Source organism: Canis lupus, chromosome 12 (assembly GCF_003254725.2).
Source record: "Canis lupus dingo isolate Sandy chromosome 12, ASM325472v2, whole genome shotgun sequence".
NCBI lineage: Eukaryota > Metazoa > Chordata > Mammalia > Carnivora > Canidae > Canis > Canis lupus.
The window spans coordinates 14912877-14926424 of record NC_064254.1 but is presented as its reverse complement, the minus strand read 5'-3'; the positions used below and the strand labels follow the sequence as shown (position 1 = coordinate 14926424).

The 13548-nt window shown below is 36.7% G+C and overlaps 1 protein-coding gene and 1 non-coding gene across 8 annotated transcripts in view; one reads left to right on the top strand and one right to left on the bottom strand.

The window, feature by feature from the left end:
- The window catches only part of LOC112641685 (24-hydroxycholesterol 7-alpha-hydroxylase), an 89800-nt gene that overhangs the window by 22716 nt on the left and 53536 nt on the right, over nucleotides 1-13548 (top strand). For all 7 annotated transcript variants that reach the window (XM_025418943.1, XM_049092141.1, XM_025418941.1 and 4 more), the window contains 2 exons: nucleotides 3704-3811; nucleotides 8101-8191. In XM_025418943.1, coding sequence (XP_025274728.1) covers nucleotides 3704-3811; nucleotides 8101-8191 — 199 coding nt within the window. The remainder of the gene's footprint in view (nucleotides 1-3703; nucleotides 3812-8100; nucleotides 8192-13548) is intronic.
- LOC112641899 (U6 spliceosomal RNA) lies at nucleotides 11230-11335 on the bottom strand. The gene has a single exon (XR_003124883.1). It is a non-coding gene; the product is annotated as a U6 spliceosomal RNA (small nuclear RNA).

Genomic DNA, 13548 nt, shown 5'->3' with positions numbered 1-13548 from the left:
GCAAAGTGAACAAAGACTTAGAAAAATAGGATAGACTATCCAAAGACTGTGGAACTGTGGGACAACTACAAAAGGTATAGCATACATACAGTGGGGAGGGGATACTAGAAGAAGAAGAAGAAAGGGAGGAAGGAACAGAAGAACTATTTGAAACAATAATGACAGAATTTTCTTCCAATTGATGTCAGACACCAAACCATAGATCCAGGAAGCTCAGAGAACACCAAGCATGTAAATTCCAAAAACTACACCTTAGCATATCATTTTTAAATTACAAAAAAAAACAAACAAAAAGAAAAAAAAGATTTAAAAAATCCTAAAGAAGCCAGAAGGAAAAACACCATACCTATAGAGGAACAAAGATAAGAATTATACCTGACTTCTCCTTAGAAACCATGCAAAGCAAAAATACAGTAGAGTGAAATACTAAAAGAATAGTGAGTAAGAAAAACCCCACCAATCTGGAATTCTGTACCCTGTGAAATTATCCTTTAAAAGTGAAGGAGAGGGGGTCCCTGGGTGCCTCAGCAGTTGACCACCTGCCTTTGGCTCAGGGTTGTGATCCTGGAGTCCCAGGATCAAATCCTACATTGGGCTTCCTGCATGGAGCCTGCTTCTCCCTCTGCCTGTGTCTCTGCCTCTCACTTTCTCTCTGTCTCTCATGAATAAATAAATAAATAAAATATATTTTTTTTAAAAAAAAGCTAAGGAGAATTAAAGGCTTTCACAGACAAAAAATGAAGGAGTTTGTTGTCAGTAGACCTTCCATACAAGAAATATTAAAGAGAGTTCTTCAGAGAGAAGAAAAATAATATAGGTCAGAAACTCAGAGCTATAAAGAAAGGAAGAGCATCAAAGAAATAAGTAAAGGGGAAATAAAAATTTGTTTTCCTTAATTGATCTAACAGGTGACAATTTGTTCAAATTATAATAGCAACAATGTATTCAGATAAAAATATGTGTGTGTGTGTGTGTGTATATATATATATATGTGTACATCCACACTTGTGTATGCTTATATATAAATGAAATGATTATGTATGGTTATCTGGATGTCTGTATCCTTTGTCATTCTATGATAAGCTGGTAATCCTGTAAATAAAATGTTTCTCTGACTTCTGTGAGTCCCTTCAGCAAATTAATTGAACCTGAGGAAGGGGTCATGACAAACTGATTTATTTATTTATTTATTTATTTATTTATTTATTTATTTATTATTTATGATAGTCACACACACACACAGAGAGAGAGAGAGAGAGAGGCAGAGACATAGGCAGAGGGAGAAGCAGGCTCCATGCACCGGGAGCCCGACATGGGATTTGATCCCGGGTCTCCAGGATCGCGCCCTGGGCCAAAGGCAGGCGCCAAACCGCTGCGCCACCCAGGGATCCCGACAAACTGATTTATATAGCCAGTCAGTCAGAAATACTGATAACAGCATAGACTTGCAGCTGGCATCTGAATTCCAGGGAGGAGGTTGTTGGAACTTCCGATCTGTGGCCAGTTGGTCTGAAGTACAGGTGAGTCACCTGAGCTGTGACTGGTGTCTGAAGGGCAGGTGGGAGGTTGGAGTAAGAGTATAGTCTTGTAGGACTAAACCCTTAACCTGTAGAACCTCATGTTATTTCTGGTTAGATAGAGTCAGAATTGTACTAAACTGAGTTGAATTTTAGTTTACTCAGATAGTGTCCTGAGTATTGCTTATTGTTGTTTGGAATTCGCCCCCCCCCCACACACACACACATATACACACACAGTAGAAATTGGTACCAGAACCCCATAGCAAGGGTGTCCTCTTTACCACTCCTTTTCTTTCTTTCTTTCTTTTTTTTTTTTTTTTTTTTAAATTTTATTTATTCATTCATGAGACACAGAGGCAGAGACATAGGCAGGGGGAGAAGCAGGCTCCCCGTAGGGAGCCTGATGCAGGACTCAGTCCCAGGATCCTGGGATCACGACCTGAGCCAAAGGCAGACCCTCAACCACTGACCCACCCAGATGCCCCCTTTACAACTCCTTTTCAACATAGTACTGAAAGTCCTATGTAATAAATCAAGAAAGGAAATAAAAGTTACACAGATTGGAAAGGAAGACTTAAAACTTGTTCTTCACAGGTGTTATGATCATATATGTAGAAAATCCAAGAAAATCAACAAAAAACTACTGGAACTAACAAGCTATTATAGCAGAGTTGCAGGATACAAGTTAATATTTGGAAGTTTATTGCTTTCCCATGTACCAACAATGAAAGAGTGGAGTGTGAAATTAGAAAAACAATACCATTTACATTAGTATCCCCCCAAATGAAATACTTAGGTGTAAACTTGACAAAAGGTATATAAGATCTGTATGTGGAATGCTACAAAACTCTAATGAACAAAACCAAAGAACTAAGTAGATAGATATTTTATGTTCATGGATAGTAAAATACAAAAGTATAAAACTACTAGAATATAACATAGGAGAAAACCTAGTTGACCTTGGGTATGGTCATACCTATTGAGATATAACATCAAAAACACAATCCATGAGAGAAAATGGAAAATATATGAAAAGATGCTCTACATCATATGTCATCAGGAAAATGCAAATGAAAACAACACTGAGATACCACTACACTTATTCTGGCCAGGATCTGGAACACTGACACCACCAAATGCTGGTGAGGACGTGGAGCAACAAGACCTCTCACTCAGTGTTGATGGGAATCCAGAATGGTTCAGACACTTTGATGGTTTCTTACAAAGCAAAGCATAATCTCAACCATAAAATCTAGTAATTGTGCCCCTTGCTATTTGCCCAAATGATTTGAAAATTTATGTCCACACAAAAACCTACATATGGATGTTTATAATAGCTTTATTCATAATTGCCAAACTTGGAAGCCACCAAAGATATCCTTCATTAGGTAAATAGGTAAACTATACATCTAGGGAATGGGATATTATTATTCAGCACTAAGAAGAAATGAGCTATCAAACCATGAGAAGACATTAAGGGACCATAAATAAGTGAAAGGTGCCAATCTAAGAAGGCTACATAATATATGATTTCAACTATATGACATTCTGGAAAATGCAAGATGTGGAGAAAAGAAAAAGATCAGTGATTTTGGGGGAAGGAAGGAGGAGATATATTGGCAGAGCATAGAGGATTTTTAGGGCAGTGAAAATAATTTGCATGACATCATAATAGTGGATATATATCATCATGCATTTGTCCAAAACTATAGAGTTTAAATGCCAAGAATGAACTATGGTAAGGTAAACTATGGAATTTAGGTAATTATGATGTGTCTGTGTCCTTGATCCATGCTATAAAAAAAAATACCATCTTGGTGAATGATATTGATAGAGAAGGCTCTATGCATGTGTGGGGGTAAGGGTTATATGGGAAGTCTTTGTACCTTCCTCTCAATTTTATTTTAAACTCAAAATTGCTCTAAAAAATAGTCTTTAAGAAAAAAGAAAAAAACTAAGCTAGGATTTGAACCAATGCAGTAAAGCAGTTGTGCTAGAGAGTCCCAACTCCTAATTACTATGCAACAGTAAGTATATAAATCCCTTAGCATACCTCAAGCTGCAAATGTAGGAATGGCAGAAATAATATATTTGAGATTAAGGAAAACTGCATGGTCTTTGTTTATTAATATCAGTCTTTGTCACATAGGTGTGGTTTGATGATATGTATTTCTTTTAAACAGACACTGATGCAGACTATGCTGGATATTGTAGAGATGGAAAGAAAGGAAGAAAAGAGCCCCAATTATGGGCTCTTACTACTTTGGGCTTCTCTGTCAAATGCTGTCCCTGTAAGTATAAGTCAAGGAATGGTTACATTTCTGTCTACTTCAATTTCAATTTTTTCCTTCATTTTTCTTTCCTTTTTTTTCCAATCTTTTCAATTCTCTATTATGGGAAAGAAAAAGGCTACAGTGGATTTGGTTGTGAGATAGAAAAACAAAACTGACTGCAGAGTGAAATCTAATAATACCACAGAGGAGGCAAAGCCGAGATGTTAAGTAAATTCTGCCCTCTGCAAGGCAGCTTATAGCAGGCTAAGGGTAAAGCTTGCTTTCTGGGGTCAGTTGTGACAACACCTGCCTATGGAGCACTTTCTTTGTCAGGCAACAAACATGCTTAGTGTTGGTGCTGCAAAGATGAGGAAGTCTTGACTCTAACATTTTATTGGAGAGAGAGTAGGAAAATGGATAGTCTGAGATGGAATGGGGCTTGAATCAAGATACCCTGCACCAGAGCTATAGAACCTCATGGAGATCTTTAAACCCTCAGCCTCCATTTCCTTATGGGTAACAAAGGGATAATACAACTCCTGATATGGTTCTAGGACCTGAGTATTTAATGAATGGCCACCCTCCTTTCTCTACAAGGTGGTTGTGAGGATTCAGTGAGATAAACCCAGCTGGTACCCAGCGTATAGTAGTAGTTCTTTGTCCCCCGCCTCCACCCATTCTCCTTCTGTGCACCATTCCTGTTTGTGTTACTTGGCATCTTGGTCCTGTAGGTTCCCCATGAATAGAGATGGTGACATTGGAATTCACAATACTAAGGAGAGCAGAGACTTTTTAACAGTTTCTTTTTAAAGCTGTTATGAACTAGATTAAAGCCATGTGGTATGTTGGCCACTTCTTGTTTGATGCATATTAGTGAGGATTTCACATTAGCTTAAGCTGCACTTACATTATTTGAGGAATTAAAGGGTAGCCTTTTTCACATATTTGTTTTCTACTAAACAGGAATATTCAGCCCATCTCTAATGATAAATGTGGCCATTTTCTTTGTTTCTTCTAACAAATAGAAGTAAGATATTTTAGGTATTATTAAATTCTCCTTCCTCCTAAGTGAAGGCTTTGTAAGTACTGATAGTCTAGTTTCTTTTCATGTGTTGTAAAACTGATTGGGTGAAAGCAGAAATAGAAATTCTGGTCTCTGCTCAAACGTGTGTCAGCCATATGTACTTCATCTGGCACAGGCAAATAAAAATTTCTAATCCTTTCTCCTTCTTTATATGCCTCTGATATTATGCCCTGATTTCTCCTTACATAGTTTTCTTGGATACTGATTAAGCTATAGCAAAATTAAAAGGCAAATGTCAGAACAGCTCCCAAAGCAGCAACAAAACAGCCACTCCTGTCACAGGATTAATTTTCAAGATCTCATTAGAGAGATCCTCCAGAAGAAAGGGACACAAAGCCCCATTGATCTGACTCAGGGGAAGTCAGTTCTTTGGAATTTGTTCCTGGCACTTGCCTGAAAGGATTTAAATCATTAATTTCAGAAAGAAAGTGTCTGATGAAAGTTCCATCTTGCTGGCTCTTGTTGGCACCTCCAAAAGACAGCTGGTGTGCAGGCAGAGACCCTGGAAAGGCTTTAGAGTCAGGCACAAGGCCAAATCCCAGTGCTGGGTGACAAGTGAACCAATTGTTTAACCTCTCCAAACTTCAGTGTTCTTATCTATAAAATAGGATTAATGTTATCTACCTCAGAGGATGGTCATGAGCATTGTATTTTTAAGATATGGAATGTGGCTCACAGTCCCTGGAACAAAGAAGGTGCTCAATGTCAGATTTTGTCTTTTATAAAAATTAAGGCCATTGTTGCAGCCGTTGCTTTCAATGGCCCATTAATAATAAACTGCCCTGACTTCCAAAACAATGCCTCAGGGTAGGAGTAGCCACTGCTGTCCAGCTTCTATGTGATCTCCCGCCTCTGCCTAGAGAATAAAAGCCCTGCCAGAGGGACAGGTGATGGGACCTGCCCTTTCTTCATGCCTATGTCTTCTCTTTTCTCCCATTCTGGGCTCTGCCTCAAGGCCCTTGGAACTCAGAGCTCGGGCTTCAGATAGGCTTGGGACAAGACAGGTCTCCAGAAGGCTCCATTATGGTTGAGGTGAATTTTGGTAGACTAGCCCAAAATATTAACCATAATTTGCAAAATCATTTGTATGGGAAAACCATTTCCAAGTTCCAAGAGATTCCTGCCAAATAAACTTTTTAGGAACATTTTTTCCAGAACCAGTCTCACTGCTGACATTTTTATCTTTGGTATTGTTCCTCCCAAGCTCTTTCTGAATCCTTTCAGTACTGACCATAACCCCCACCCCACCCCACCCCACCTTACCCTCAGCTCCCACAGCCTGTGTTGTCTGTTACACCCATTGCCTGCACACTGAGTTCTTTTTCCTCCTGACTGTATTTCATATCCCCAATTAGACATGAAAGTTCTTTGGGCAGGAATGATATCTGACACATATTTGTGTTTACCATGATTGTAGAAGACTAATGTGTTATAGAGACTCCATCAGTATTTGTTAAGTCTTTCTTTGCATGGAGGAATAATTGATGCTGAAAAACATACCCGCTTCATCTTCTTCTATAAGATCAGGGGTATCCTCCTTGTCCCTTCTTTCCTTTATTCTTACCTCTCCAAAAGGATTGCAGTGGCTGCTTGTGAAGTTAAGTGAGCCAGGTCCCTCTTCCCCTTCTTGAGTGGCCCTCGGCATGGACTTGATCTCTTCGGCAAAATACTAATTGGCACCTTGGGGAGCAGTTTTTACCTGGGCATGCACAAAGATCTCAAGGTCCTTTATTCTTGTTTGTTGTTTTGGTAATACATGTAAATTTCGTATTTACTCATTACTGTCTTTTATGTGACTTTTCTTTTTGAAAAAGTAATTGAGTTTTTTACCAAATTTAAAAATGATATATAGCACCTTTGTGCAGCCATTTATAATTTAGCTGAATTCCCTGTGTTCATTATAAAAAATAAGTATTACCCAATTTTTGTGAATCTTTAAGACTCTAAGCACTTGTTAGTATAATAACTCTGAACCGTTTTTGTACAACTGAAAATCTGTGTGCTATCACTAACCTCTCTTTCCCCCTAATAAGAACTCTGACCCTTTAAATAAGATGAATTGAGTATGGAGTGGTTATTAATTAAATCCAGTAATTTAGCACTTGTATCCATAGTTAGTAGTAGAAGGGGCCTGAGTGGGTAGACAAGAGAAGAGTGCTTTCTGAGCCTGTTTCTTCTACTGTAAAATGGACTGGATGATCTCTAGGGTAAGTCTTTGGTAAACTGGATAATGCCACAGAAGGAGGCTCTCCAGGCGGTGGTGGCCATGCCATGGTTCTCCCATTCACTCTGTTTATGTACACAGTACCACATTTACGCTGGCATTGTCAGGTTTCATGCCCCGGGGGGGAAAACCATGAGGAGTATGAAATTTGGCTTGCTTGAGGGCTTCCCTTCAGACAGTTGCTCTTCCTTTTTTGACCACAGAGGGGAGTATTGGGATTATTTAAAGACATTTAAAGTTGCCTCACAAGAGACAAAAAAAACTTAAGTGTTTTAAATATTAAGTATTGTCTGAGTCTTTCAGGACTGATTTTCCTAGATGAAATTTCTTTTCCAATACATGTTTCCAGAAAAGACAAAAGGGAAACCCAAACTTCTTTTATTGATTTTATATAGGTTCCTTTGTTGTGCAACCTAAAAATAGAAGGAAAAACACCTCCCCAAGTTAGTGGAAAGTTAATTTTTGAGATGTATGGCAGTATAATTTTACCTTGTAATACCACAGTGAGGAAAGATATGAAACAGTTTTCTTTGATCTAAAGAGAATTTGCAATGATAAATAAATGATTTGCTCATTTATTTCTATTTCATGAAAAGCAAATTTTAAAAAATATTTTAATTTGGATAAACATTTTAAATGTCATAATTCATTGTTTCTGAATATTTAATGTATGCATATATAATATTTTATAACATGCATTTGTAAAAAAATCCTGCCTCATTTTGTAGCAAAGATAATTTAATCTGTATAAACAACAGAGTTAAACTATAGTGACAGAATAAAATTATAGATTTGACCTCTCAGAGGTATATATAACATCTCTCTTGTACATAAAATCTAGTGGTTTTCAAAAATTCTCTGTACTAACATGGTTTTAAGTTTAATTTAAACATTTTCCTGGTTTCTTTTCATGTTTATAGCTAATACTACAGATGCTTTTATTCATTTTCAAAGAAGTTTGTATTGTTTGATTCGTGTTTTTTGTTTTGTTTTTTTAAGGTTGCGTTCTGGACCCTTGCATTTGTCCTCTCTCATCCCAGTATCCACAAGACCATTATGGAAGGCGTATCTTCTGTGTTTGGCACAGCAGGTACTAAACCTGAATTCACTTACATAGTTGAAGAGATATCTAATAATGTGTGCTTGTCACGTGTAACAGGCAAAGCTAACTGCCCAGAAACTTACAGAAATTAAACAGAATCCAAAATTGAACACAAGTTGTTGTGTGTTTCAGGGTATAAAATGATCGGGTACATTCCTAGAATTTAATTACTGTCCTGGATTTCAGAGGTTGTCTAGCCTAACCCTAACTTTAACTTTCCAAATCATGAAATAAATGCTGGAAAGATTGTGATTTGCCTAATGTCTCCACTTTAAAAAATATATATGTGTGTGTGTGTGTATATATATATGTATACACACACACACAGACTTTTTCTTCAGATCACTTGCCCCTCAATTATTTTTGGAACTCAAGATTTTCTAGATTTTGTAAAAAGTAATATGGTGTATATATGACATAACACAGATGTCAGGTAAGGTTTTGTCATTAAAGCAATTGTTTTAAAAGTTAGAGATTTGAGGGATTAGAACTGTAGATGAGGATTGCTACCTTGCATTTTTTTTTAGTTCAAATTTGGACTCTTCAGTTGTCATCTGTTTTAAAAAGCAAAGATAGGGATGCCAGGGTGGCTCAGTGGTTGAGCATCTGCCTTTGGCTGAGGTTGTGATCCCGGGGTCCTGGGATCAAGTCCCACATCAGGCTCCCTGCAGGGAGCCTGCTTCTCCCTCTGCCTGTGTCTCTGCCTCTCTCTCTCTCTGTGTCTCTCATGAATAAATAAATAAAATCTTTTTAAAAATATATGAAAAGCAGAAATAAGCTTGAATGCAGAGAGCATTCAACTACTTATTTATTTAGCATGACTTGACCTGTTTGGAAGTAGCATCTTTGAAAAACCTAAATATGTCAAATTGTGTATTCTGATATAAAAAGAATAATAAATGACTTGGAAGAAAACAATATACTGGTAGGACAAAAGATATGATGCCAATTAACAGCTCCCCCCACCGCATCATGATTGCTGAGAATATTTTATTTGAAAGTTTTTCTTTACTTTCTACTGCTTCTTATTGAATTAAACCAAAAAGCAAATTGGGTTGATCAACATGACTATCTAAACCATACTGTCTCTGAGCCTTGAATCTTATCTCATAGAAATGGTGAGGATCGGAATCACTGAGTATCAACAATGCTGATGAGTTAGATTCTGGTGATACATTAGTGAAGTAAAGAGAAAACTACTTACCTTCATGGAACTTAACCTCTACAAAGCTAATAGAAATGTGCATGCCTGCATGTCTACAGATGATAAAAGGGAATACATCCTTGATTGTTACATATCCGACTTTACCATTTCTTTTTTAGAGTCTTCTCCTCATTTAGGGTTCTCCAAAGTCCTGGTCTTTAGGAAATCAAGAAGTAGTTATGGGATCACGGAGATAATGCAGGCAGCCTGTCTAACCCAAAGGTTACAACAGAAGTGCTACATTCATTTGAATGTCTTTAATACTTGAATCTTGAACTCTTGAACATAGTTCAATGGAAAAAGATGAAACCTTTATTCTTTTTCTACAGTCTAGTTTATTTTTAGAACCCACTGTTCTCCCCTGACAGACAAATGCTCCTTCAAATAGCAATACCAGTGCAAAAAGTCCATACGTATAAATGCTTTCAGTTTATGATTCTTGCAGACTTGAAAACAATTTACATAAAGTATCATGTTTTTTGCTGTGTTTATACGGAAGCAATTTAGATCAATTCATGTTTAAGATGTAGCTCAGGAATTTAGATGTGAGAGGAGGCTACTCAGTCTTTGGAGGTAGATATCAAAGGAGATATCCATGTGCCCATACAAAGGATCTTGTCAAAGAAATTACATTAGAGTGCATGGAACAAGAACCTGACTCAATATGGCGATTCTCCCATTCTTAATGCTTTATAAGATCACCTTTTCTTTCTAGGAGATGTGTTTAGTGACCTAGACACTTCGCCACATCTCTGTGGCCTCAACAGTCACCACTAGTCTGTTCCAGGCATGTTGCTCAACTTTCTTATAAAATAAGGCTAAGGGTAAAAGCTGCTATTGAATAATTGGTCCTTTGTGTCTGGCTTCTTTCACTTAGCATAATGTTTTATTTTGTATCATGATGTTTTACATTAATTGATTTTCACACATTGAACTGCCCTTGCATTCCTGAGATAAATGCTATGTAGTCATATGATATAATACGTACAATTTTTATGGATATAAAATATCTATATTGTATATGTATTTATATCCATAAAACACATATAATTTTTATGTTCTTGGATTCAGTTTATTAGTATTTTACTAAGGAAATTTAGGAATTTTTACATCTATATTAATTAGGGATATCAATCTTAAGTTTTCTTATGTTCGTCTGGGTTTGGAATCAGGATAATTCTGACTTTATAGAATGACTTCAGTAGTATTCACTTATATTTCTTGGAGAGTTTGCAAAGGATTGATGATGCTAATCATTCCTTAATCATATGATAGATTCACCAGTGAAGTGATCTGGTGAAGAGATTTTCTTTGAGAGCAGTTTTTGATTAATTAAATCACTCTACTTGTTACAGGTCTATATTTCCTTTTTTAATTGAAATATAACTGACATTGTATTAGTTTTAGATGTACAATATCATGATTTAATATATGCATATGTTATGAAATTATCACCACAGTAAATTTAGTTAACATCCATTATCACACATTTATGATTTTTTTCTTTTGATGCAAACCTTTAAGATCTATTTTCTTTTTTTTTTTGCCTTTTTTAAAAAATATTTATTTATTTATGATAGTCACACACAGAGAGAGAGAAGGAGAGAGAGGCAGAGAGACATAGGCAGAGGGAGAAGCAGGCTCCATGCACCGGGAGCCCGACATGGGATTCGATCCCGGGTCTCCAGGATCGTGCCCTGGGCCAAAGGCAGGCGCTAAACCGCTGCGCCACCCAGGGATCCCAAGATCTATTTTCTTGTCAACTTTCATATGCATAATACAGTGTTGTTAACTGGTCACCAAAGCTCTACATTACATCCTCAGAAAAATAGGGCCACTGAATGAATTTGCGTGTCTTCCTTACTCAGGGACTATGTTAATCTTCTCTTTATTGTTCCAAATTTACTCTGTGTGCAGCCAAAGTGAGAATTATCTACTTTTTCTTGGGTCAGTTTTGTAGTTTGTGTCTTTTTTAAGTAATTTGTCACCTAGTTTATTTAACTTGTTGTATATAACTGTTCATATTATTGACCACAATCTTTTTTTATTTCTGTAAAATCACTAGAAAAGTATCTCCTCATTCATGATATTAATAATTGTGTAATCTCTCATTTTTTCATGGTCAGTATAGCTAAAGGATCGTCAGTTTTGTTTTCAAAGATTTTATTTTTTTGTATCACTTTTCTATTTACTATTTCATTTTTTTCTGTCCTCATCTTTATTTATAATTTATATCTTTTTACCAATACTTTTTATTTTGTTCTTTAAACATAATTTTTCTTAAAGTCTTTAAATGTATTTAAAATATCTTAAAGTCTTTTTTTTTCTCTTTTTTTAGTAAGTCCAACATCTGTTTTTTTTTTCAGGGAGTTTCTACTGATTGCTTTTTCCCCTGTGTATGGTCTCTATTTTCTTGTTCCATGTATTATTGCATATTTCTCATTGCATGTCTTGCATTTTTTTGAAAACTGAATGTTTAAATAATACAATGTGGCAACTCTGAAATCAGATTCTCCTTGTTTTCCTCAGGATTGCGTTGCTGCTTGTCACAGCTCTTGTTTGTATGTTTATTGACTTTCATTAACTAATTCTATATATTTTATATTATCATGTGTGGCCACATATGTTTCTGCTTGGTTAGTTTAGTATTCAGCTAATAGTTGAACAAAGGTTTCTTTATACTAAGAACCAATAAGACTCTTATATTTGCATGTTTTGGATTTTGTTTGTGTATTGGAGCATGCCTTCAAAACTTAACTAGGCAGTTGGCAGTGCTGCCTTAACTTTCATTTCCTACTCGTATGGAACCTCAAGGTCAGCCGTAGGTCAGACCTTAGAGCCTTCTTAGGTCTTTCCTGAGTCTGAATGAGGCCCTGGGTGTTTGTGCAGTGCTACACAAGTGCACTCATTTCTGTATTCCCAGGAATACATTGGACCTTTTCAAAGCCCCTAGGACATCTCATTCCCTGGCTATTCAATTTTAATCTTTTGGTTTTCCTGTTGTTTGTCCAAACTGTTATCTATTGCCTTGGGTAGCTGGAAAGTTAATTATCTTTAAGGGTTTCCAGCCACTACCCATGGGGAAAAGACTTTTTCCACTGTATGAATTCCAAGTCAGGTCAGATAAAGATAGTCTTATAAGTGGGACCTTCCAGGGAACTGCCAGACAGGTCAAATAATGAGAATTCCCTAGGAATGATGTTTTGAAGAGTTCCAGTCTTATTCTATCCCCTCTGCTGGCTGCTGGGCTGCTTATTTGCACTGTGGTTATAGGCTATGGTTTTTCAAGGCTACCATGGACCTATGGAGAGAGGGATGGGAATAGGGCAAGTTAATTATTAAGCTTGCTCTTCTTACCAAGATTTAGTCCTTTTTCTTGGATAAACATTCCCTGGGTTGCTGCAAGCCTTTGGTTAATTCCCAAAATTCTGAAAAAGTTGATTCTGACAATTTTTATCAGATTTTCATTGATTTTAAAGAGAGAATTTTGGGAGTCCTTAACTCTGCCATTTTTGCTGACATTACCCTGAATCGTAAGTTTTAAAATTTCTTTTTAGGAAACTTTCCAGATTAATTGTTAACCCTTCATTCATCTGTTTATTTAGTTGGCCCTCAAATATCTTTTTGAGTGCCCATTATGTCAAGGCATTGTGTGAACTATCAGGGTAATGAAGATGATCCAGATGTTGTTCATGGTCTCAAGGAAGTTCATGAATGAAGTGCATAAATGAAAACAGATTTGGAAGTATCAGAAGACGTTAGGAGAGAGAAAGGAACATTTACATAGTTTCTTTGGAGATGTGCACCTGCCGATGAATTCTGCAGGTTTTCTGTGCTTGGAACCCTTTTCCTTGTTTTTGTTCATTTTTTAGTCAGCTTGAATGTCATTTTTGAATATAGATCTTTTAGGCTTGCTCTGTCTGAAGTTACTTTCCCTAACTCTGCTCTTAGAGATTAGATTCTCTGACTCTCCTCACTATTTCCTTCATAAGGATTATTTTATTAGTCTGTCTATCTATCTATCTATCTATCTATCTATCTATCTATCTATCTATCTTCTGCTTTCTTCATCAGAACAGTCTCTCCAACAGCAGGAGCAATGCTTGTCTTGGTCTCTATAGGATCCCCAGCTGCCTAGAAC